Source organism: Microplitis demolitor, chromosome 8 (genome assembly GCF_026212275.2).
Source record: "Microplitis demolitor isolate Queensland-Clemson2020A chromosome 8, iyMicDemo2.1a, whole genome shotgun sequence".
Classification (NCBI taxonomy): Eukaryota; Metazoa; Arthropoda; class Insecta; order Hymenoptera; family Braconidae; genus Microplitis; species Microplitis demolitor.
In genome coordinates, this window is record NC_068552.1 from 4,260,605 (window position 1) to 4,287,377 (window position 26,773).

The 26,773-nt window shown below is 26.9% G+C and overlaps 2 protein-coding genes across 3 annotated transcripts; one reads left to right on the top strand and one right to left on the bottom strand.

The window, feature by feature from the left end:
• LOC128668371 (probable ATP-dependent RNA helicase ddx42) lies at window positions 1-25,559 on the bottom strand. Of its 2 annotated transcripts, none has more exons than XM_053741106.1 (3): window positions 25,375-25,559; window positions 2,274-2,431; window positions 1-869 (listed from the first exon to the last, which is right to left on the bottom strand). In XM_053741106.1, exons 2-3 carry the CDS (start codon window positions 2,415-2,417, stop codon window positions 267-269), a joined length of 747 nt encoding a protein of 248 aa, XP_053597081.1. In that variant the 5' UTR covers window positions 2,418-2,431; window positions 25,375-25,559; the 3' UTR covers window positions 1-266. The 2 variants fall into 2 exon arrangements, with proteins under 2 accessions (XP_053597081.1, XP_053597082.1); XM_053741107.1 differs by lacking the exon at window positions 25,375-25,559 and adding an exon at window positions 2,554-2,698 and having other exon boundaries at window positions 2,274-2,426.
• Window positions 19,524-21,846, top strand: LOC128668415 (homeobox protein Hox-B3-like). The gene is made up of 3 exons (XM_053741354.1): window positions 19,524-19,731; window positions 20,119-20,261; window positions 21,199-21,846. The coding sequence occupies exons 1-3, from the start codon at window positions 19,524-19,526 to the stop codon at window positions 21,844-21,846; spliced, it is 999 nt and encodes a 332-aa protein (XP_053597329.1).
• Window positions 25,560-26,773: the final 1,214 nt, after the last annotated feature.

Consider the following 26,773-nt stretch of genomic DNA (forward strand, 5'->3'; position numbering starts at 1 on the left):
TTAAAAAGTATAAAAAACTGCATACTAAATAATCAATAGTATTTGTAATATATTATTAGATATTAAATTAAATTTAGTATTTTACATCTTCACTAATTAGTTAATTATAATTTATCCACTGAGTTTTCACACTTATCACGCATGAATCAAATACTTGATCATTATTTATTATGACTATTTTATATGACTATTTATATGACTTAAAGAGTCAAAAATATCAGCCTTAATACACAACTACAACTGTTAAATCTTATTATTTATTGAAACTAAAAGGCATTGAGGGCGGTGCTTAAAAAATTGAACCCATCGATTTCGTTGTTGAACTCAATCGATGGTATGATATCTTCAAAAGAGTTAATAGTTTGATCTGCGGTCTGAGCTACTCCGTACAAATTACTATTGTTAGCCGGATATGCAGTAGTAGCATTGTACTGTTTGCAGTCATAATTTGCGAATTCGTTAGGGTTTACATAATAACCAAAGTTATAATTATTAGTACAATTATTATTGAACCCATCGACCGCTTGATAATAATAATTATTGTTATTGTATATTTTAACGTCAGGAGAATCGTTGTAAATGTTGCCATTAGGCATACTTCCACTGTATGCTGTTCGGTCGTTGATTTCATTTCTACAACAGTTACCGTCGTTTTTGGCATTCATATCTTGATTTGGTGGTAACTGATGATAATGTACGGTGGCACTTAATCCGGATGTGTTTACTCTTCCACCCTTTATGGCATCTGTGGCAACGAACTGACTTAATTTTCCTTTCGAAGGATATAAAATTTTCTTGCCGTTGGTAGCTGCAATTTTCAATTTTTCGTGCTTTGCCTTCATTCGTCGATTCTGAAACCAAACCTTCACCTGTAAAATAATTAATTATAAATTTAATAATTATAGAAAATACCATTAATGAGTGGTTTAATTATCAGCGATGGATATATCTACGTTTGAATATAATATCTAAACTTTACGTTTTTTCGATAAAATGATCAGAAATATATTTAAAACTTTGGGTTAAAAATTTGATGTTTTAACTTTGAACTATATGGAAAAAAGAGCAGTGGAGAAATTCCAATTTTTAGTGCAAGAACATGTAATAATTAGACTAATCCTTGTAATAAAGTTATAAAAACTATAAATACCAAGTTTATAATTTTTAATGTAATTTTAGTTTATATCAATTTGAAAATGACATTTACTCATTATTTTTTATCCTTTTTCAATTGAAAATTGTATAGTTTATAGAAGAAACTGTAAAAACTATCATTTGTTGGTAATGTAGATCAGGAAAGACAAATTTTATATAATTATCTAAAGTTATATACAAATTTCTAGCAACAATTATATCATGAGAGTTTTGACCATACATAATTTCGGATGGTTTGATATAATTATATATAACTGTATAGATTTATATATTGCACTCATAGAGTTAAATTATACTTATAAATAGAATATTGCAAAATAAATTTGAATGCATATTTTTTATTGAATAAAAATAATTTAAAATAATCATATATGATATTATTTGTCATCGTCATTTTTGTTTAATCAAACGACTCGATCAGCAAAATGAATAGGTTTGAAAATATAGTAATAAATATTATGTAACTAAGCTATTTACTTTAGATTTGGTCGCAACAATAGAGCATGCTTTTAAAAAAATTAAAAAATATGTATAAAACTTTACTATCATAGTTGACAAAGTGGAATTTATGTTATTTACGAAATACAAATTGGTAGATATGCGTTTATATGTCATCATTTTCATATTTTTACATCGAAGAAAAAGAATTAAACTTAGAATTTTATATATTGACAGTAAATACGGAGATGATGATGATATAATATATTACGTATATTAATTGACGTGAATTTATAATGGGGGATTTTAATTTTTATCTCAAAATATAACAGTTGAAAATGTATTTACTATTAAGGACCGAAAAAACATCTTATTTTATGAAACTAAAAAAGTTGCTGTATCAAAAATAATGTGAAATTGACTGTTTCAAAGTCTTTGCTACTGTTTAAAACTGTAATAAATTATGGATATATATTTAAATTTATCTTTTCTATGTAATTATTGAATGTTTATTGATATTTATCTATTCCCAATAAAAATCTTTTTTTTTTTGTAGTAACCCAAGATGTCGACTTCAAAAAAATGTATCTTTTAAATAGTATAAGAAAACAAAAAATTTTCTACCGTATCTTATGAATCTGACACTAATAAATAATAGCAAAAATAGCAAACTGCCTTACCTGTTTTTCATTGAGGTTTAATCGAGATGCAGTGCTGATTCTCGTTGGTCGACATACGTAATTATTGTCACAGAACACCTTCTCCAGCTCATTGAGTTGCTCAGTAGTGAATGCTGTCCGTACTCTTCGTGTCCGTACTCTCATACGTGCAATCTGATCTGTATGAATGGGAAAAATCGTTTATACGTTCCGCAAAAATATTTCTACAAACCTAAATTTATAATAAATACATTTATGCATATATTAGGGTACGCGAGAAAACAGATTTTTTTTCACTTACCTATACTATAAATTGGTAGGATATGTCCAAAAGAAATTGTGTTGAAACACAAATCCTCAATTCAAAAGTTTAGAGTCTAGTCATCGCATATTTCGGGTTTTCATTTAATTAACTGAAAAAAAATTTTGTTTGCTTTGTTTCTAGATTTTATAACTCGTCAAATTATAACTGAAGTAATCCCCCCCCCCCTAAGCTGATTATTACTGTTTGTGGCTTCCACCCATCAGATCACTTTACTTTTGTTCTATTTTGAACAAATTTATGGACATTTTGTCGAAACTCTGAAAAAAAATTTTTTTTTTTTTGAGCAAAGAGGCCCTCCTCCAAAAAACGATAAAATTTATTTTAAATTGTTTTCATTGTTAAGGTAATTGTCGGGTGTTGGACATGGTGTCAAAAAGTTATAAAATTTTTGATACTTATTAAGAGTATACAATTAGTATTAAAATTAGAAGTCGATTGGCCATCTCTAATTCGAGATATTTATAATCAAAGTTTGGATCATTAACATTGTGTGCAATGAGGTGTATGCGATTCGAGTCATTTTCGTGATTCCAAAAAAAAAAAAAAAAAACAAACAGTCAGAAACTTTTGAGAAACAAACAGAAAATTAATGAATTCATCCTGAATTTTTTAAAAAATAAAAAAAAAAAGTATTTACCATGTCATTGTTGAGATTTAGCAACGCAAAGTTCAACAATAAATGAAAAAATATACTTGTCGATGAATAAGAAAAAAACAATTTGACAACGCTGTACACGAATATGCACAGTACTATTTGAGCGGTAAATTTAAATAGTTACTCAGTACACTACGCAGCAACTGATAGAGTATATGCGACGTTGTCAAATTATAATCTAAGAAACTGTTCAAGAGTGTGTATATGTATATATGAGTAGACTGTAGGTAAACGTCTCACGGGTATAGTATCAAACAAAAACAAAGCCTTGTTTTAACTACAATCTAACCTACTCTTACCATACATATGGCTCATAACTTTTAGACAATACTGTAGCAAAGTATTTCTTTCTCTAGACAATTATTTTTAGTTATATATTAGTCAAAAAAATGTTTTTTGAGGTGTAATGAATCGTTCCCCCACGATTAGATTAATTGCTAATTGTTATTTAATATAAAAAACACAATTTTATATTTCTTATATGCCATTATTTTTAACCCAAAAAACGTGTTTTTTGATTTTTTTGATTACAAATAATTTTGCTTTTTTTAAAAAATTTTATCAATTAAAAAACAAATTATTATTTTTCAATATTTTTAGTGGCCGACTTTGCCCCAGCTATAGAGAATCAGCCGAAAAATATCCATGTAAGATATATATATTAAATTTAGGATAAGTATATTAAATTTTTTATTATTTAACGATAAAAATAGAAAAAAATCATTTTTCCATAATTTTCGGCTGGTCCATTTTTCCCCGGGTCTCATCGTAAGGCCAAAAATGTCTGCATATATCGGATTTATAGTAATTAGACGAAAAAAATAAAAATTTTTTTTTTTTACCAAAATTTCAGGGGGGCCTGCTTGTCCCATCCTCTATAATTCGTTTTCGTCGTGCCCTGAAGTTTTTTTTATATGGTAAAATTTTAATGACTTTGTTTGAGATAGATCAAATAAATAGTACCTGCCACGAAAAATAATTAGCTGCTCAGGGGGACTGTCGTGGCTCGAACTCTTTTTTTTCGAATTTTGAAAAAAAAAAAAAATATTCTAGCCGTTTTAATGAATAAGGAAAAAAAATTTTCTAATTTCCTTATGAATATAGTTATTATTTTTGAATTTTCATGTTTATATTTTATTTTTCTCAATAAATAGAATGTTTAATCATACTCAAAACTTTATACACTGCTAACTCTCCCTTATTCATACTTTTTTAAAAATCTTTGAGATTAAAAAAAAATTTTTTTTTTCATTAATTTTGAAAATTTTGATATTTTTAAAGAAAGCGGAACTGGTCATGACGCCCCGCCCCCACTACCCCCTGTCCCTATTCCACTTATAAAAAAATTCCGCACTACTACGAACCCCCACTAAAAAATAATTTTTTTTAATTTTATGAAGAATTTTTTTTTTTAATGAGTGCATACTTATAATTGTACGTATTCTAAATTAATTTTATATTTAAAATAGCCGCCAAAAAGGAAGTCAGATGAAATTCTTCCCTTGAGAAAATGTTAAATTAAAAAAAAAAAAATGTTAAATTAAAAAAAGAAAATGTCTACGCTTCGGTATATTTTTTATTTTTTCAAAAAACTTTTTTTTAATGACACAATATTTTTGTATCCATAGAGAAATTCAAAAATGAGATCACTTATAAAATAAAATTATGAAAATTTTTTTTTTTTTAATTTGTTGGGGGTTTGTTATACCCGAAGTTTTTCATATCACTCTGAAACTTGATAAATATATCAAACTCGTAGAAATATGGTGATGAAAATAAACTTTTCTTTAGCAAATTTTTAAAATCGTCTATCGTGTCCCAGTAAAATATCAGTACCAATTCAATACAAAATTGTGCTATGAGATTAGATATATTTGGTAAGTCATTAATTCTATTTACATAATTACATATAATTAAACAACGTTTGTTTTGTTATGCTTCAAATCAATGTTAATTAATGCTTAATTACGTGATATATATATGTATACTAAATGACTGGTTTATATGAGTTAATGGTTTTTGATTAAATATTAATAAATTGAGTCATGCAAAACATGGATCAATTTAACTCCAATATCCTAATAATTATGAAAATTGTAATTTTTTTTTTTCAGTATGTAATAAAATTATCTATCAATGTACATACATGTTTAAAAATATATGGCTTTCACCTCATCTATTCTTTATAATACTTTGGAGTGCGAACGTTATCAATGATTCACATTTTCAAAAGAAATTTTTTTTAAACATAAAACGCTTAAAAAATTTCATTTTTTTTTCAATCACGGCTCATTGTAGTTCGTTATCTAATAAAGTAGTATACGTATTCAAAGATCATTGTCTATGATTGTGCGTCGGCTATCAGTACTACAGCGACTAATAATAAATCCTTTGATAACAATAGTAACAGACGTAATTTCTTGTAATCGTCAAACGATCGCATACGCATAAGTATTTTTTTTTCCTGATTGCAATGCTCAGTTTAAAAAATACTTAAGAAGTAAATTTGCTGTACACTGCGGAAGGCGCCGTCATAAACCAAAGTAGCGCCACAGATAAAATCGTAATATGTGCTCATGTTTTACTGTAGTCCAGCGATGAAGTCATTAGACATATTCATGAAAAGTGAAGCTAACAATTAGTATAGTAAATAGTTTTAAAAAATCTGTTTTTTCTGAGTCAGAGCTCCAACGTCATTTTGAGTTTTTGAAATGTGAGCACAAATATTTTTTTTTATACATCATTGAATTTGTATTTATCATATACATATATATTGTTTATTATTAACTATTAATTTATATTCATAAAAATTATTTAAATGAATTGTGTTCATTAGAAACTGGATGGATCTAGTTTCAAAATTCTGTCGGCAAAATTTTAAATGTACATAAGGGTCTAACAATTAGGTGACGTCTACAATTGTATGTAACTATAGTCTACAGCTGGAGTTTTATTTAGCAGACGTCTTAAAATTTTAAGTATATTGTAAAACTCGGCGCCTTCAGTCGAGTCTAAGTGTGAATTAACAGCAGGGTGCAGCACACAGATCAACGACAATAGCACGTGCCTACTATAGAATGATTTATGTCCTTTTATCTTTGAGGCGCCGTAAAATTCCGTTAAGTGTATACGTATTTAACGACATACGTCTCTTAAAATCCTCTTATTGAATTACTTTGGCGCTATAACAGATCTTTCAATGATAATTTTGTTACTATATTCAAATTGTCTCTGTTTTCGGTGAAGTCTTCTAATTGCTTTAAAATATTCATATTTCGATATACGTTAACAATTTTTATTGGTAATATTGTATGATACTTTAGAAACTATCTTTGATAAATGTTTAAATTCATTTCTCGGAGAAAAATGTTTCAGAATATGTATTCCGTATGACAAAATAATATATGGCTAAAATGTATAAATGTATCTTTATTTATTTTTCGTATATGATAGAAATATTTATTTTATGTATGCTAAATATATACGGACTTGTCAATGATGAGGTTTATATTGTTTAATAAAAAAAAAATATATCATAAAATATAGTTCAATTGGCCACATATATTTGTTAAAATTTATCATATATTTTGACTTAATATATTATTTTCATATGGATAACTTTGTTATAATGCTATTTTAAATTTATTGATGATAGAAAAAAATTTTCCAGAATAGATATTTAAAATTTTTTAATAAAACAATATCAAATACTGTAGGAGAAAAGGGGGGAAGCAAAATGGGCCTCTAAACGGTTGGGGATCCATTTCACCCCCAAATCATTCGAGGCACTCAAAATTTTAGGAAGTCCATTCGGCCCCCACAGGCTTATTTCGCCATTCTTCCCCTACATTATTATCAAAAAAAGAAAAATAATAAATAAATATGGTGACTATTTGAAAGCAAAATATTAAATTGACTGAAAATTTTTTTTCTATCATAATTTTTTTCATAAGTCGTTGATTCGAATTTACCGAAAAAATTTCCGATTTCTGCTTTAATAAAAATAACTTGGTTGAAAAAAAAAAATTTATCAACATTAAAATTAGAAAAAAATAGATTATATTTGAGAAAAAATGAATAATATTGTAAGTTTCAAGCAATTAAATAATTTTTTTTTTTTTTTTTGGATGAAAAAAAAAAATTTCAAATAAGATTTTTTAAAAATGATATTGGCGAATATGACTTATATCTCCGAAACAGACTTTTTTTTTGTCACACACATATAAGTAACTAGTAATTCATACAATACAAGTGAAATTAAAGGCTGCAGTTACATTTGGAAAAGAAAACAAAGAAAAAAAATTCAATTTTGTTTTTTTTGATCATTTCTTGGAAGTGGTTCATCGTTTCCCGAAAAAAAATTTCTTATTTGAATTGTAGATCCCTATGAAAAAAATTCATTAAAAGATATATGTTAAAATATAAAAAAAATATATTTTCTATGTATGAAAATATATTAACAATACATGAAAAATATACAAATATGCATGAAAAATGTATTTTAAATACTTAACTTTTGGCCGATTTTCGTATGTGTTTTATGTATTTTCAATATATAAATATTGTAACAGGGAACTTTGAATTTTCCGCGCTTAATTACCGTGATTTTCTATCATGTGCGCGGTCGATATAATCTATTACTGCCCCAGGGTTATCCGGGGTAGAGTGCGACTGTCGTCCCGAGCGGAAATCGTAGGGGCTTGTCTGTCAGTCCCACTTAGCGATAAGTAGGGGTAGCTAATTTTCCGGAAGTAGCCGAATTCGGTCGAGTGGGTGTACAGTGATAAGTGAAGAGACAACCCAAACGGAGACACACAACCGGACAAGACGCCGAACCACCAAGACGCTTCCATCACACAGGTAATTAATTAATTCTAAACTTGGATTCTTTAGTGGAACCAAGCGATAATTACATTAAATATTATTGATACCAGGCCGTTAGCCGGTACCTTTTATATCACTGTATTAATTATCTGGAAAAGCAGGTGAAGGAGCCAACACCAACTAAATTAAAAGTGAGGCGAGAATTAACTAGAGAAAAGACACGAGAGACAAGCAGGAGAACGCGACGAACGAGAAGGAAAAGGATCTAAAGAGAGACGAAACAAAGAGAACCGCATCAGAAAATAATCAGGTATTAATTAAATTAATTATTTTAGGCCAAAGCCGAAATATTAATTTAATTTAAAAATACTTAGTCGTTCGTCGAGGTATCCGCGTCTAGGCCCATATTTAATTAATTAGTTGTAAAATTAATTTATTAATAAAATTAAGCCAGACGGTTGTCTAACCGGGTCCAGGCCCAATTGCCGGGTCCAGGGCGTTGTCTTGAAATTCCAGGCCGTCGCCGGAGTTATTGCGTCGTAGAAATTTCTAGGCCGATGAGCCAGAATTTTCCATAGTTTAGTCCGCGTTGTTACAAATTAATTTATTAATTAAAATAATTAAATCAACCAAATTAAATATTAATTAAAATAATTACTCGGACCAGACTAATAATTAAAGTAAATTAGTAATAAATAAAATTAGTTAATAAAATTATTATGAAATATTCTCGGCATAAGAAAATCTGAAAACAAAAGTCGGGAAAGTTGAGTCAGGATTAGAAATGAGACTTTACTAACTAAAACTTAAAACATTAATTCTAGTAAATTCGGATCAGTATTATATTGAAGAAATAATGTTAGTTATTGGAAATGAATTAATTGAAATTAATTAATTAATTAATAATCATAATTCTTCTCATAAATTAATTAATTAATTTATAATTGTGTGGCGGGAAAAAGCAATTTTAAAGTCAGTGTGTGTGATAAAAGTCCAGGGGACTTGAGTACAGTATGTGTGGGAAATAAATTTTAACGTGTAAATAGGAGATAAATAATACGGGAGGTAACCGATCTTAATTGTAAGTCCAAAGGTAGTTGGCAATGATTTTAACTGAGAGTGAGTGTGTGTGTGATGCCAAGGTAGTGGCTACGTAGTTAAGTAAAGTAAGTCCAAAGGTAGTTGGCAATGATTTTAACTGAGTGTGAGTGTGTGTGTGATGCCAAGGTAGTGGCTACGTAGTTAAGTAAAGTAAGTCCAAAGGTAATTGGCAGAAGTTATAAGGTCAAAAAGGTTAATAGTTATAAGGTTATAAGGTCTAAAGGTTATAAGGTCTAAAGGTTTAAGGTCTAAAGGTTTAATAGTTATAAGGTATAAGTTATAAGGTCTAAAGTTATAAGGTCATAAGTTATAAAATTATAAGGTTTTAATTGAAAGGTTGTGAATTAAATAAAAGGTAATACTATTGTAATAACTAAATCTAAGTTATTTATAAAATTATCCTTCCTTTTCCTACTCTTACAATTAACTTTTACACCGACCCTGAGTATTAAGAACCGGTTCTGGAAGACCGTTAATCCTTCCAGTGGCGCCCTTAAAAGGTAATTTAAGGACGACCAGAGTAACAGCCTAGCCCTGTTATAATATATATATATATATATATATATATATATATATATATATATATATATCTTCATTTATTTTTCGTATATGATAGAAATATTTATTTTATGTATGTTAAATATATACGGACTTGTAAATGATGAGGTTTATATTGTTTAATAAAAAAAAAATATATCATACAATATAGTTCAATTGGCCACATATATTTTTTAATATTTATCATAAATTTTGACTTAATATATTATTTTCATATGGATAACTTTGTTATAATGCTATTTTAAATTTATTGATAATAGAAAAAAATTTTCCAGAACAGATATTTAAAATTTTTAAATAAAACAATATCAAATACTGTAGGAGAAAAGGGGGGAAGCAAAATGGGCCTCTAAACGGTTGGGGATCCATTTCACCCCCAAATCATTCGAGGCACTCAAAATTTTAGGAAGTCCATTCGGCCCCCACAGGCTTATTTCGCCATTCTTCCCCTACATTTTTATCAAAAAAAGAAAAATAATAAATAAATATGGTGACTATTTAAAAGCAAAATATTAAATTGACTGAAAATTTTTTTTCTATCATAATTTTTTTCATAAGTCGTTGATTCGAATTTACCGAAAAAATTTCCGATTTCTGCTTTAATAAAAATAACTTGGTTGAAAAAACAAAATTTATCAACATTAAAATTAGAAAAAAATAGATTATATTTGAGAAAAAATGAATAATATTGTAAGTTTCAAGCAATTAAATAATTTTTTTTTTTTTTTGGATGAAAAAAAAAAATTTCAAATAAGATTTTTTAAAAATGATATTGGCGAATATGACTTATATCTCCGAAACAGACTTTTTTTTTGTCACACACATATAAGTTACTAGTAATTCATACAATACAAGTGAAATTAAAGGCTGCAGTTACATTTGGAAAAGAAAACAAAGAAAAAAAATTCAATTTTTTTTTTTTTTGATCATTTCTTGGAAGTGGTTCATCGTTTCCCGAAAAAAAATTTCTTTTTTAAATTGTAGATCCCTATGAAAAAAATTCATTAAAAGATATATGTTAAAATATAAAAAAAATATATTTTCTATGTATGAAAATATATTAACAATACATGAAAAATATACAAATATGCATCAAAAATGTATTTTAAATACTTAACTTTTGGCCGATTTTCGTATGTGTTTTATGTATTGTAAATATATATATATATATATATATATATATATATATATATATATATATATATCTTCATTTATTTTTCGTATATGATAGAAATATTTATTTTATGTATGTTAAATATATACGGACTTGTAAATGATGAGGTTTATATTGTTTAATAAAAAAAAAATATATCATACAATATAGTTCAATTGGCCACATATATTTTTTAATATTTATCATAAATTTTGACTTAATATATTATTTTCATATGGATAACTTTGTTATAATGCTATTTTAAATTTATTGATAATAGAAAAAAATTTTCCAGAACAGATATTTAAAATTTTTAAATAAAACAATATCAAATACTGTAGGAGAAAAGGGAGAAAGCAAAATGGGCCTCTAAACGGTTGGGGATCTATTTCACCCCCAAATCATTCGAGGCACTCAAAATTTTAGGAAGTCCATTCGGCCCCCACAGGCTTATTTCGCCATTCTTCCCCTACATTTTTATCAAAAAAAGAAAAATAATAAATAAATATGGTGACTATTTGAAAGCAAAATATTATATTGACTGAAAATTTTTTTTCTATCATAATTTTTTTTATAAGTCGTTGATTCGAATTTACCGAAAAAATTTCCGATTTCTGCATTAATAAAAATAACTTGGTTGAAAAAAATAATTTATCAACATTAAAATTAGAAAAAAATAGATTATATTTGAGAAAAAATGAATAATATTGTAAGTTTCAAGCATTTAAATAATTTTTTTTTTTTTGGATGAAAAAAAAAAAATTTCAAATAAGATTTTTTTAAAATGATATTGGCGAATATGACTTATTTCTCCGAAACAGACTTTTTTTTTGTCACACACATATAAGTTACTAGTAATTTATACAATTCAAGTGAAATTAAAGGCTGCAGTTACATTTGGAAAACAAAACAAAGAAAAAAAATTCAATTTTTTTTTTTTTTTGATCATTTCTTGGAAGTGGTTCATCGTTTCCTGAAAAAAAATTTCTTTTTTAAATTGTAGATTCCTATGAAAAAAATTCATTAAAAGATATATGTGAAAATATAAAAAAAATGTATTTTCCATGTAAAATAATATATTAACAATACATGAATAATATACAAATATGTATGAAAAATTTATTTTAAATACTTAACTTTTGGCCGATTTTCGTATGTAGTTTATATATTTTAAAAAAATATATATATATATATATATATATATATATATATATATATATATATATATATATACATATAAATATAATTATTGAATAAATATATAAATAAACATATGTCCTTTATTTAAACCAACAACTTAAATAAAAAGATGTAAAGTTTATATAAAAAATAAATTTCTTATAAATAATTTTTATACTTCCATAGTCATATTTTTTATGTAATCTAAGATATACATAATTTTAATATATTCCAAGTATATCACATGTATACAAAAATCCGTGAAAAGTTAACTACTCAAAATTAATTTTTTATACATATTTCCCATATATTTATATATTGTTTATATATTTTTAAAATATATTTTTTTATAAGTTTTTTTTATAAGGGGAATCATTATGACGGATTAGTTCTGTAGATCAAAACAACATACATACCCGATGCTTAAAAACTACATTAAATAATTAACTGCTTAGATAAGCCGTCTTGCCCCAACCTCCCCTATACGATTACATTACTCCCGATATCATGGTCGTACTAGAAAATACAATTCATATATAATGTCAATAAAATATTTAATTTAAAAAATAATTTGTTAGAGTAGATTTATTATCATTTAATATTCAATAGAACTGCTATAAATTCAAAAGTTTCTTTTACAATTATCACTATCCCTCTGTATGGACTTTTGGAGCAGTTTAAAGAGAATAACTACTTGTATTATAAATTATTTTATAGTAATTAAATAATTCAGTATTTATTCTACAGATTTGATTTCGACACACAATAAAAATTTATTTACTACTAAATTATCTAATATGTTGCTAGGAAAATTCATTTAAACAATGCGTCTCAGACATTGTAAAGTTGTTAGAAATTGTCGCCATACTGACACGTCGAAATCTTTTCAGCTATTCAAAATCGGTATTAAGCATGTTGTAAATAAGCACTGTACGGACAGTCAATACCTACTTTATTTTTCAAAAATAATCCGATTAAATCCTGGCCGCATTTTCTTGAATATTGAGGTACTATAAATTTTGTCGTTTGAACTAATGGTCACTATACCTGAAAAACTGTAGGTGTACACAAGCATATAATCTATATAATATATATATATATATATTAGAGTGTTTTAAAAAATCCAATATTTTTTTATGTTATGGTGTACAAAAATTGAAAGTATAATAAAAAATTAAAATTTTGGCACTAACCCGGGCTCTTAATAATGATATTAAGGTTTGCATCAATCCATTTTTTTATTTTCCATTTAAATAACACGGAAAAAAAATGTTTTTTTTTTTTTTAGAATTTTCCAGCTCACAAACTAATCAACGAATTTCTATGCACGATATATTTTTTTATAGGAAATCGAACGCTCGACAAAGAGAGTCTCCTATCATTTTTTAATAAATCCTACCGTTTAAAAGTTATTTAAGCCTTAAGTCAAATCTATAGTAAATTTTGAGATTTTTTTACTTTTCCGGCGAAACTATCAGTCTTATCAAAAAATATCGTGAGATTTTTTTGTAGATAATTTTATTTCTTACAAATTATTATGAATAAAGTTTTTCGAAATTCCGCATTGTTGACAAGTTATTTTCATTTAAATGTCAAGCTCTTAAAATCAATCAGAAATCTATTTTTTTAAGAGCTTAACATTGAAATGAGAATAACTTGTGAACAATGTAGAATTTCGAAAAACTTTATTTATAATAATTTGTAAGGAATAAAATTATCTACAAAAAGTTCTTATGAGATTTTTTGATAAGACTGATAGTTTCGCTGGAAAAGTAAAAAAATCTCAAAATTTACTATAGATTTGACTTAAGGCTTAAATAACTTTTAAACGGTAGGATATATTAAAAAATGATAGGAGACTCTCTTTGTCGAGCGTTCAATTTCCTATAAAAAAATATATCGTGCATGAAAACTCGTTGATTAGTTTATGAGCTAGAAAATTCTAAAAAAAAAAAAAAAATTTTTTTTCCGTGTTATTTAAATGGAAAATAAAAAATGGATTGAGGCAAACTTTAATATCATTATTAAGAGCCCGGATTGGTGCAAAAATTTTTATTTTTAGTTATATTTTTAATTTTTATACACCATAAAATTTTACATCAAATACACATGAGGGAGGGGAGGGGGCAAAAAGGGGTAGGCAGAACGGGGTACCTCCAAAATTAAAATAAAAAATTTTTTTTTGTCTAATTACTATTCCTATATATTCGCGCATTTTTACTTCTACGCATGTCACCTGGGGCAAAATAGACCACCCGAAAATTCTGAAAAAATGATTCCTTCATATTTTTATTGTAAAATTAAAAAAAAGTTAATATATTATTCCATTTTTTGGCTGATTTTCTTTAGCTAGGGCAAATTTGGCCATTAAAAATATTCGAAAATAATATTTTATCTTTTAATTGATCATATTTTTTAAATAATGCAAAATAATTTGTAATCTGAAAAATAAAAAAACACGTTTTTGGATTCAAAAGAATGACAAATAAAAAATATAGAAGTGATTTTTTTATTGAATAACAATAAGTAATTAAGCTAATCGAGGGGGAACGATTCATGACACGTAAAAAAAATTTTTTTTGAGTCTTATAAAACCAAAAATAGTTGTCAAGACAAAGAAAAACATTCTTCATGACGAAAACAATTTAAAAAAAATATTCATCATTTTTTGGAGGGAAGCCTCTCTGGCCCACAAAGAAAAAAAATGTCGTCTGTCTTCGTATTCACCACTGATGTGGAATGTAATTTTTCTTCATGTATGTCACATTAAAAAATTTAATTTAATGAACTTTGATAAACTTTCAGAATTTTTTTTTTTTTTTTTTATTTTTTTGAAGGGTACTTGATTTTGCCCGCCAAAAATAAAATTTTATTTTATAACGGCAGCTAAGAATTTTGTCTATTTACCTTGAATGTCAATAAATATAAAAAGATTTAGTATATTTTAATCCTCGAAAACTTAGTATTTCCTTAAGTACCCCCTTCACCCCCTATACATGCATTCATACATATTCATCAAAAAATATTATGTGAATCCTATAGTATAAAAAGTACGTAAATGTATTCTTATCGTCGATATTTACAACAATAAAGAGAGTACAGATAGAAATATAGCATGGAAGTTCTTCATACTCATCAAAATATATATCCATGATTGATTATTCATTTAAGGATCACATGATTCATTTAACGATCGTAAATTTTATTTATTAAGTCGGAAGCAGTACTAATTTTATCCTTACATTATCCTTTATCTCTTTCTAAAATTTATCAATTAATCTATTACCACTATTGTTGTTGTTTAGACCACAGCATTTTTTACTATAAATCTATATACTAGATAAAAAAAAAATAATAATTCATATAGGAAGAGATAAAAAAATGTAAATATTATCAAGTTTTGAAAATTTCCAACTAATAAGTAAAGATAACTAGAAATATACGTAGTCAACAAAAAAAGTTACGAAATAATTATCAAGTAGAATCATTTTCTGTCGCCAGTAAAACAATAAGGCGTATATAGACAATGAGTTGAAAATTTCGAAAGCGACCGTTCTTAAATCGAAGACGTGGAAATTAGACAAAATACTATGGCGCCTCAAAGATAAATATACATAAATCACTCAATGGTCAATACGTGTAATTTTGGCTACCGATCCTTATGTTGCACCCTGCTGGGAATTCACACTTAAGCTTCGGGAGAGACACTAAGTTTTACAACCACTAAGGTTTGGGCTTCAGAGTAAATAGGATTTTAACTAGAGGCCGTAACGTCGAGACACCTTATTGCTATAGACTTACCTATCTATTGTTCGTATATTAAGTATCCGAAAATAATATAAGTACTAAATTTCAAAGCTTTACACTTCGTTGTCTAGAGAAATTACATGAATTTATAAGATAACATTTGTCATTAGCATTAATAATTCTCCTTTCTCTAGAAGCATTTGAATTTTCTATCTCTCAATCAGGTCAAAACGAGTTCTGTTCATATGATTAAAATAAGTAAATGGATAACCGTAATATTCATTAAATTATGAATGTTATGTTCTTCTTAAGATTTTTATAGTCACAATTATGTTTATCTATTTTTCTAATTTTCGTGTTTGAATTTTTTTTTAAGTACAAAAAAAAAAATTTTTGGTTATTGTTCAAATGTTTAGATGACGGTCTCTTCAAAATTACTCAATCAATATAATGAATTATCATTAAAATTAATAAAGATTAATGAGACGGAAACATATTATTTTAAAACTATTTGATTAAAGTTTCTGCAAAGTATTAAAAAAAAAATTCCAAAACATCATTTTGAAAACAGAGAATCAAAAGGAAATGAAAAATTAAATTTTCTTTTTTCTAAAATAATATCTAGTTTTACGTCGAGTGCGTTTTCTTAACTATACGAGTAATGGTTGAACTTTACAGTGACGCCTCGAACGACTTCATTGTAAAACTACTTCACTACAGTATTTATGTACATATACATCATGTTTGTATGAAGTTATGATGCTACTTAGCATTCGAATGACGTCAATCGCAATTTTATTTTTTAAGTACTTCTGAATGAGCCTTTAGAAAAATACTTATGCGTATACGATAATTTTCTGATAAAAAAAATAAGTTTACTGATAATCAGTGCACTTACACTTTTTGTCATACACATCCATAAAACACTTTTTATCTATGTGACATTACATCACGACTGTGATTAGCGGTTATATGTTCAAAAAATCTTGACAACTTCCAAAATATTTATTTATCTCGACGTTTTTTTTTTTTCGTATGAATCACGTGTTGCCTTAAACGAATAGTAATTATATGTGCAATCATGAAACTTAATCCTTTTTTGAAACAGTAATGTAGATTTTTTTTCACTTTGGCGGGAAAAATGGAGTATCCCCTAAAAAATGCGAAAAAAAAAATTCTACATATTAAATAAAATTGATCAAATTAAATTTTCTTGTAAGCAATTTACATAAAGAAACATTACATTTCACACAATTATTGGATGCAAAAAAAGAAAAAAAAATTTTACTGGTTTTTATCATAAATCAAAAGCCATCAACATTTTTGGACTGAAATTCAATTTTTAAAAAAACTTTAACAAAAAATATTCAAAATAATATTCAATTATGTTTACAAAAGTGAATTTGGAATGTTTAAAAAGTAAAAATTTTTTTTATAGAATTTTGGGGTACTCCGATTTACCTACCTCGCCCCTTCCTCTATATGCCCCATATAGCCAATGCATTGATACATATATGTCACATATATATTTTTTCGTATGCGTTTAAGTAATATTTATATTCATGCGCCAGCAAAAAAAAAAATTTTTTTTTTCAGGTCTCCTAGTTGCAAAAGTTTTCTTAGGTCCTCAAAAAAATCTTCCTGAAAAATCAGCTTGAAATGTTAAAAATTGAACTGGCGCTAATAAAATTTATTTTCCCATTTAAAATGCACGTATGTACATTTTATTTTTTTATTTTTCAAGGAAAATTTTTTTATGTGTAATTATTAGTTTTTCATTTTTGGTATTTAATTAATGATATTTTTTTTTTTTTTATTTGAATTTGATTTTTTTTTTTACAGAAAGTCGATTTTATCGACTGATTGACAAAGATAAAGTAAAAACGTTAATCGCTATGGTTTTAAATTAGTTAATACCTTGAAAGCTTGATATATTTTTTGTATTTTCGTAACAAGCGTAACAACTCAAGACTTTTTTGTGAGGAATTCAATTTTCTATAAAGTTTTTTTTTTTTTCCAAAATAAAAGTTCATAATTTTGTAGGAAATTAAATTGTCTACAAAAAAGTTATTTAGTCTTTTCTTCTAACGATTATTAGAAAAAAAGTTATGAAGCTTGAAACAATAGTGAATTCGAAAACTTAATGTAATACACACAGTTTTAAAAAACCATTTCCGAATTTTATTGCATATAAATTTTTATACGGTGAATCTATATATTATTTATAATCAATCAGCTGTTTTATAAAGGTTTCTTGCTTATTTTCTGTATAGATTTAAAAAAAAAATAGTTTTTTTGAAAAATTAAAATTTTTTCTCTTTCTTTGTTTTTAAATAAAAAAAAAAAAAAAAAAAAAAAAAACGTTCTGTTTTGAAAGTAAGGAAAATTATTTTCATAAGTTAAAAAAAAAAATTCACAGATGGCATTAGCTCAAATAAAAAAAAAACTGAAATTTCTGTCAAAAAACAGTTTAATATCATAGAAACATAAAATTATATTATTTAATATAGTTTAAATCTTCGTAATTTTTTCTAAGCATTCTAACAAGAAAAAAGACTAAATAACTTTAGTTTCCTACAAATTTAATTTCCTACAAAATTATTCAATTTGATTTTCGAAGAAAAAAATTTTTTAATAGTTTTATTTTTAAAAAATGACAGGATATGAATATTCTTTAAGCTGCTCTTTTGGGAAGATTTTTTTTGTTTTTACTCAACACTAGCTTTTGAGACCATCAGAAAAAAAATAATTTTTTTTCGAAATACTCTACTATATACGTATATGTAGTATACTTGTGCACAATAAGTAAGACAAAGAAATAAAAATTTCCAATGTTCAAGAATTGTTCTAAAGAATAAAAGTGACTTTAAAAAAAAAATATTTTTTCCGAAAAATACTATGGGGTAAATAATCAAATCGCTGCAACAACCAAACTGTATATTGCATCAAGCCATTTAAAAGCGTCGGTGTATTATTGTAACTTCGTACCACTTGAAAGTGATGAAGATCGCGTGAACCCATACAGGTTTTTTACAGAGTATATATACAAGGCTATTGGAACGTTTAAGGATTTATTTACACGACTATTGAAAAGCACTGAAAATTATCAATCGTATTTCAAGTTTGATAGCTTTACGAATTGTCTCTAAGCTCATTATATACTGTACCAATTTCAAAAATGAAATGAAAATATATCTTTTCAAGGTTGCACTCACACCTTACTTCATTAGAATATATGTAGTAGCCCATCGGTCATAAATTTTTTTTTATAACAATAGTGTAATACTTTAAGTGTAAATCCTAAACTTCCTTCACAAAGAAGATTTATTTAAAACGGACAATTGAAGAGTGTGAAGTCTTCATATATCTATTGAACTTATTGTCTAGACATTGGCGCCAGATTTTTAATCCTGGGACCCTCATGGCCTAGGTACATATATATACATTGTCTGCAGTTACTGTAAGTGTGAAACATTCACTTGGGAGCCGACAGGATATTCAAGGCAGAGAAGGGAGAAGTAGATAATTTTGAACAGAGAAAATAGAATACAGTTCGGTGACGTACAAGCCACGTTTGCCTATAAATTGGCGTACCTGGAGGCTTCAGACATCAGTTACCTCAGCGACTTCCATAAGTTAGCATCGCAATCTAAGCTCTAACTTAGTACATACTGTTGAAACTTCCGATATTTATTTAAATCTAACAATTTAATAAACAACCAAGTGAAAATGTCTACTTTCGATTTCGACTTTATATTGAATGAACACAATCCATCATTGGAGTTCCAAACTTACGCATCTTCACCAGAAAGTATACGATCAGCTGTCTCAGAAGAATCAAGTTTTTCTCCATCCCCCAGTTCTGATGAAGTCCAGTTTGCTAATAATCCACTGGGAAATATTGTAAAAGTGGAGGAAGATTTAGAAGAAACACAAGGTAATTAAACATTTATAAATGAAAATTATTTTTTTGACTTTTCTTAAAATTTATTATTTCAATTACTGATAATCACGCTAGTTGTTCAAAATTTTTTTCTTGAAGTTTGTAAAGTACTTTTAAAAATTCAATTTATTATTCATACTCGTTTATTATATTCTAACTTCTCGAAATTTTATTGCGGTGAACTATAGTTTCAATTCATTTAATATAGATCAAGTGTTATTTTTAGAGTATTTTATAAAAAAAAAAAGTATAAAAAGCTTTTTAGTAAATATTTTTGATGATTTATTTGTTCTTTTGTTGCAACTTATAAAAATAACTTTATAAATGTTTATCTATTAAGTGAGTAAATAATTATTACAATATTCTCATTTTGTTTTATAGGTAGTAACTCAAAAAGAAGACTACGAACTACATTCTCCAACGATCAGCTTCTTTATTTGGAACAATTATTCGCCGAGAGCAAATACTTATGTCGTCCAAAAAGAATTATGACCGCAACTAAACTAGGACTCCAAGAAAGACAGGTAAGATGATTTTTCTATTTTTATTTTTACTTATTCGCGAAATTGACATTATATGTGTTAAAAACAGTGTTTTTTTTTTTTTAATTTATTTATAAGTAGCTAATTTTCTGATGAAATATTTTATTTGAATTATTAAATTCACAAATTGAATTATCTAATATCACCAACAAAAATTAGTATCAGGGGTTTGTTTATATATGATACTACAGTTAGCTAACGTCTAATCATTTTTTTTATAAACGATAAAAAACGAATATTTCAAAAATTGCACCTATAATTTTTATACTTCTCTACATGTGCATATTTTTAGTTTTTCTTTTTTTTTTTTTTAATTAATTTATTTAATAGAGTAAAAAAATTGTTAATTGTTGGCTAACTGCAGGATCTTTGTAAATATTGATAAAATCTCAGACGGAGAAACTATTCTCGTTTAAAATGCTATGGTATCATAGTTTAGTCGGACAATATTGACCACGTGGCGGAAATCGAAATAAACACTTGCTAAAATTACTATATATAGTAAAATAGACAGTGATTATATCACAAATTACTGTCGCCATTGGAAATTTTACTATAGTCGTACTAATTGTTTCATGTGTCTATTTCAATTTTCGTCACGTAGCCAACATGGTCCGGCTTTACTATAACACTATATAGCATTTCAAACGAAAACAATTTTTCTGTGCAATAATCAATTAAAATTTAAAAATATAGAATTTTTGATTTGATAAATAAATAAATGAATAAATTAAAAGTTAATTGGTGTAAGAATTTGTTACATAAAAAAAAAAATCAGGTTCTTACATGATTCTTTACACCTAATATAGGAATATGTTCGCAAATCCGTAATTAGTAACAAAATAATGTCTACAAATTATTATAAAACCATACATTGATATGATATTTCAAAATTATTAATTTCATAATTATTTTACAGATAAAAGTCTGGTTTCAAAATCGACGCATGAAGCAGAAGAAATTAGAGAAGGAAAATGAAGACACCAATAACGGAAAAATCAGTTCATTTTCCGCAAATAACGATGTAAACAAGAGGAGTAATCAGTTGATCGCCACAGAAGATGCAAAGTTCAGAAGAATGAATACATCGGCTGGATTCAGGTCAACAGTACATCATCATCATCATCATCTACCACAAAATATCGACTTGAACACCGAATTATATGATAGTTATTTTTCAAATACCGTCAACTATCAAACTGCATACAGCGGGAGTCAGCAAACCGGAAATATTAACTACACCGAGAGCTGTAGTTATGGAAACTATAACACCAACGTATATAATAATGATAACAATTGCTGCTACTCTACCAAGAACGTAATTAATAATAACCAAAACACATGTAGTTATTTTTCACAACCTGTAGATAAATACATGAATTGTAATGACTATGAAAACTACTATGCCACTACTAAAATCGGTGCTAGTGATCTTAACTTATACTCAATCGGAGAAAATCAGACTTCAGAACAAAATTTGAGTTTTTCTACAAAATCTGAACCATCATTTGATTCATTCGACGATATCAAAGGATTCAATTTTTTAAGCACTGTGCTTAATGCATAATGATTATTAAATAGATATACAGTTGTTGAGTGAGACTGATGTTTCTATAAGTGATGTCAAGTATTAAGTAGATATTTAATTCAACCGGCCAATTAAATTATGAATACTTTTTGTAAATTATGCACTCCAAAGCCATGCGTAAAGTCAATATAAGTCCACTTGCCAAATACTATTTGGCCATAAACAATAAAAAACTATAGTTTTACTTATGACCTTAAAAGCCGAACACATTCAATGTGTGTTAAAATACACGGAGAGAAAATTATGGTAACTGTTCCTATAATACTATTGTAAACATAATATTATGGTAATCATTCCCATAATGTACGGAAATTATTATCATGATATTATGGTAACCGTTACCATAATATCACGGTAACGATTACCATAATATTATGGTAACAATATCATAGTTACGTGGTAACAATTACCATGATTCCATAGAAACTATTCCGATTCCATATGGAAATTATACCCATAATTATAGGAATGATTACCGTAATATATATACTATATTACTATAATTTATATATACTATGTTACTATAATTTTCGCTCCGTGTAATATGTTCGTAACAAACTTGGCTTTAAAGTGTATTTAGATTTTTCTATTTTTTTTTAAATTTTGATCTGGTAACATTAATTATTATTGTATCTGAAAACTTATAGTGTTAGAAGAGAAAATACCAAATATTTGTCATAGATATTGTAAAAATTTTAATTTATTATGTCACTTTTTTAAATTACTTGTAAGTCGAATGTATAAAGCATTCCTAATCTATTTAACTTATTGTGATTACAATGTTAATTTACTGTCATAAATCACACGTTATTGATAGATCATCCTAAATTATTTAATGTTTATAAATAAAACCGAATATATATTTTGTAATAATAGAATATTGATAAAAATTAGTAATGATATTATATTCATTTTTATACATTGTATTTGCTTTTATATAACTCATGGAAATAATAATTTAATAAAATATTTTTATAACTTTTTAAATATGCTATTTTTTTTTCTATTCAATCATCAATTATTAGTTAATCTTTTATAGTTTTCAAAATATATATTTAAGTAAAAATGTGACAACAAGAGGTCGTTTATCTAAATATTTTTTTATTAGAAAAAATTTCAATTTTTATTTTTATTTAAATTTTTTTTATAATCCTGATGGAAACAAAGTTTGGATCCAATGTATGATCTAATTTGATCTGATATTTTAGATCTGTATAAATCTATATTCTGTCTAGATTCATCCAGATCAAATTAGATAGTTAGATATAATATATATATATATATTGAATAAAATTAAAGAAAACATCATTTAAGTATTTTTTTTTTTTTTTGAATTTTAAGTATATTTTACTTCCGTTTGCATCCGGTGAAAAAGAAGGAATATTACATTTTCCTAACGAGTTCTATAATAACCTTTTTTGTATTACTCCACTTTTCTCGTAATCTAATTTACCTAATAAAATTAGTTTACCATTCCAGGTAATCAGAATTCAGTTCTGATGATAAGCAGCTATTATTTTTTACTCACAAAATTATATTTTTATAAGTATAGTCGTTTGAAAAATTAATTGGTCAAATATCCAGCGCAAAAGAAAATATGACAATTTTTTTTTCATATTTTATTATATTGTCATAATATGGAGAAGATGCAGAATAAATATTCACGCAGGACTTAGCAAATATTGATGGATATCATCATAAATAAATATTTTATTGAACGCATGCCTGATTATTGCTCCTTATCATATCTTGAAAATGGCTGTGTACCGATCGTTGGTTAATAATTAATAAAAAGCAAATGGCGTTCTGTGTTCTTCAATAGCTTTTGCCTTGATAGCCAAGCTGGCAGCAAGCTAGCGACAACCTATAGTAGTAACTTGCCACTACCCTGATAGCCAAGTTGGCGAGAAACTGACGAGAAACTTGCAGCCGCAACTGGATACTAAGTTGACCGCCAATAGTTAGTACCTCCAATAGTTGATATACATTTTCTGAAAAAGTTGGTGGCAAAAGTTGCTTGCAAAAAGTTGACAATCATAAGTTGATTTTTATAAGTTGCAAGGAAAGAACAAAAAATTTTACTAATAAGCTTTTTTTTTATAAAATACTCTACAAAGAACACTTGATCTATATTGAATGAATTAAAACTACAGTCCGACGCAATAAGATTTCAAGAAGCTAGTATATAATAAACGGATATGAATAATAAATTAAATTTTTAAAAGTACTTTATAACGTTCTCTTCTATTTCACGCGTCCCACGGCGGAGTGTGGTTGGCGCTCAATAGCCGTTATGGCTCCCCGTTGGTCGAAAACTGAAAATAAAATAAACCCAGAACCAAATGTCCCACCTGGAGATATCCTGAATCTCCCTAGACTGGCTGCTCTGCTCAGGCTGGGTTAGAAAACCTAGTTGGGCGCCATTTCGTGTGCCCCACGAACAAAATTAACTCGAAAATAACACAACGGAGAAAATGAAAATGAAAATAAAATGAATAACAGGATAGCGATTTCAGATTTAGGAATAAGGATAGCAAGGAAGATAGCAGTAATTAAAATAATAAAATTAAATAAATACCGGGTTGATGACCATTTGCTTTAATTATCCATTAATTAATTAAAATAATCAGTTCAATATATAACGCATACTCACATAAATAATGTTCAACAAAATAATAGTAAATCACTTACAAAAGAAAATAATAGTAGTAGTATGCGCATATAAACTTAATTCAAACAATAATAATAATTCATAAACAATAAATGTATTGTAAAATAAAATTCTGGTAAAACTTGATATTTCACTCGCACATGAAAATAGACAAAAGAAATAGCTAAATTATTCTCCAGTACAAATTCCTAGTAAATTCCACTGGTGAATTTACGGTATTCCAAAATAATATTGTTGTGGACACAAATAATAAAATAAATATCACCTATTGGGTATAATACTTATGACTGGTATTTATACTTTGATCACTCTCACGTGATAATTAAATAAGACTTGATGAATCAAACTCAAATTACATATAATAATAATTCAAATTAACAATACTTAATAACTCAAATTAATAATAATTAATACGCAAATTAATAATAATTTACACTCAATATCCAGTTAAACAATAAGTAATAACTCAAATTATTAATATTAATACGCAAATTAATAATACTTCATAATCAATATTCAAATAAATAATAATTAATAATTCAATTTAGGAATAATCAATACGCTAAATAATAAGAATTCTTAAGCAATATTCCGTTAAATCATAACTTAATAAATCAAATCAATAATAATTCATAAATAATACTCAAATATTGAATAATTTCACTGACTGTACTCGTATTTACTGAGTATAACATTCACGCATTCCATCATATGCTTATGACCAGTTACTAATACTCAGAATTTACTATCTCTCTCTCACGCTTAGGCTATATACAAATGATCACCAACTCGGGAACCAAAATTACACGCCAATGTATTAGCCAAAAAGTACTTACAGTTACGTATTATTCAACTCCCTTGGTTGCACTCTAATACGGTAAATGTATTTTCCTTTATGTGAGTTATCCAAATGCTAAACTAATGCCAATGGGTTTATATTATCTACACAAAATACCAAATGGCGACAAATTTATAATTAGTTTAATGTAACAGAGCACACACGCTACTCTTACAGAGACTATCCCACGTCTGACCATGGCAGCACGTGAATCTCACGCCGGCCCCTAGGCCGACGCCATTTTGTCGTATATCTCACTTTGACCAATGGAGATATACAACTGTCGCATGTTATTTCCCTTTACAGTACCACCAACGTACTACATAACTGTGGCCGTGTAATTTATCAAGTTCCCGACGCTAAATGACCAATTGTATTTTCCACAATTAATTCTTAATATTATTTACCGATAAATCAACCAATGATTTATTCATAAAACTAGTAGATTTATTTATAATAAATAAACCTACAGATGCTAACTGTTGCGTTGACGCGCATGCGCCAATCAATTCAAAATAATCATAAGCACGTAAATGAAATGCACAACTATTTTCCCCAGCGCTACAAAATCCAAATATATACTCTAATTAGTCAGTGAAATCTCCTGCTTCCAATACAATTTATACCTAAGAAAACAATAATGTATTATTACCACAATAATTAAATAAAATCTTACATGTAAACAAACAATTATAATACAGTGTCGGATGAGACGTGTGAGCAGCGTGTGCTGCCCTCTGTTGCCCACCGACCTGATGCGAGACTGCCGCGATATTAAAATATCGTGACAACTTTACACACTTCAAGAAAAAAAATTTGAACTACTAGCGTGATTATCAGTAATTGAAAAAATAAATTTTAAGAAAAGTCTAAAAAATAATTTGCATTTATAAATGTTTAATTACCTTGTGTTTTTTTTAAATCTTTCTTCACTTTCACAATATTTCCTAGTGGATTATCAGCAAACTGGACATCATCATAACTGGAAGATGGAGAAGAACTTAATTCATTTGTAACCTACTTGATGAATTATTATAGATTATAGCAAAATTCTTTAAAAATTCCATCATGAGGACAAATGCAAAAGATAGATTTCTATATATCTACTGAAAATTGTCATTTCGTTTATTTTTGACCAAAAGTCACAGGCTTGTAGAATAGCGATGTGCGTTAGATTTATTTTTCGCAAGCTCGTGACTTAGCGAAAAATAAACCAAAGGTAAATTTTTATTTTATAGTTTCTTTGTTTTCAGGTGTAGTTTTCGAAAAAATTACAATAAAATTATTTATAGGTAACTTCTATTTATTTTCTCACTTTTTTGAAAAAAATTTAAATTTTTTCGAAAATTACCAGTTTCAATTAATTTTTTTGTCTCAATTTTTCAAACTCTGAAGTC

Coding starts and splice junctions, on each gene's coding strand:
- LOC128668371 (XM_053741106.1), bottom strand. CDS start 2,417: ATGAGAGTACGGACACGAAGAGTACGGACAGCATTCACTACTGAGCAA. Junction 870..2,273: donor TAAACCTCAATGAAAAACAG/GTAAGGCAGTTT, acceptor ATTATTTTACAG/GTGAAGGTTTGGTTTCAGAA.
- LOC128668415 (XM_053741354.1), top strand. CDS start 19,524: ATGTCTACTTTCGATTTCGACTTTATATTGAATGAACACAATCCATCA. Junction 19,732..20,118: donor AGATTTAGAAGAAACACAAG/GTAATTAAACAT, acceptor TTTGTTTTATAG/GTAGTAACTCAAAAAGAAGA. Junction 20,262..21,198: donor TAGGACTCCAAGAAAGACAG/GTAAGATGATTT, acceptor ATTATTTTACAG/ATAAAAGTCTGGTTTCAAAA.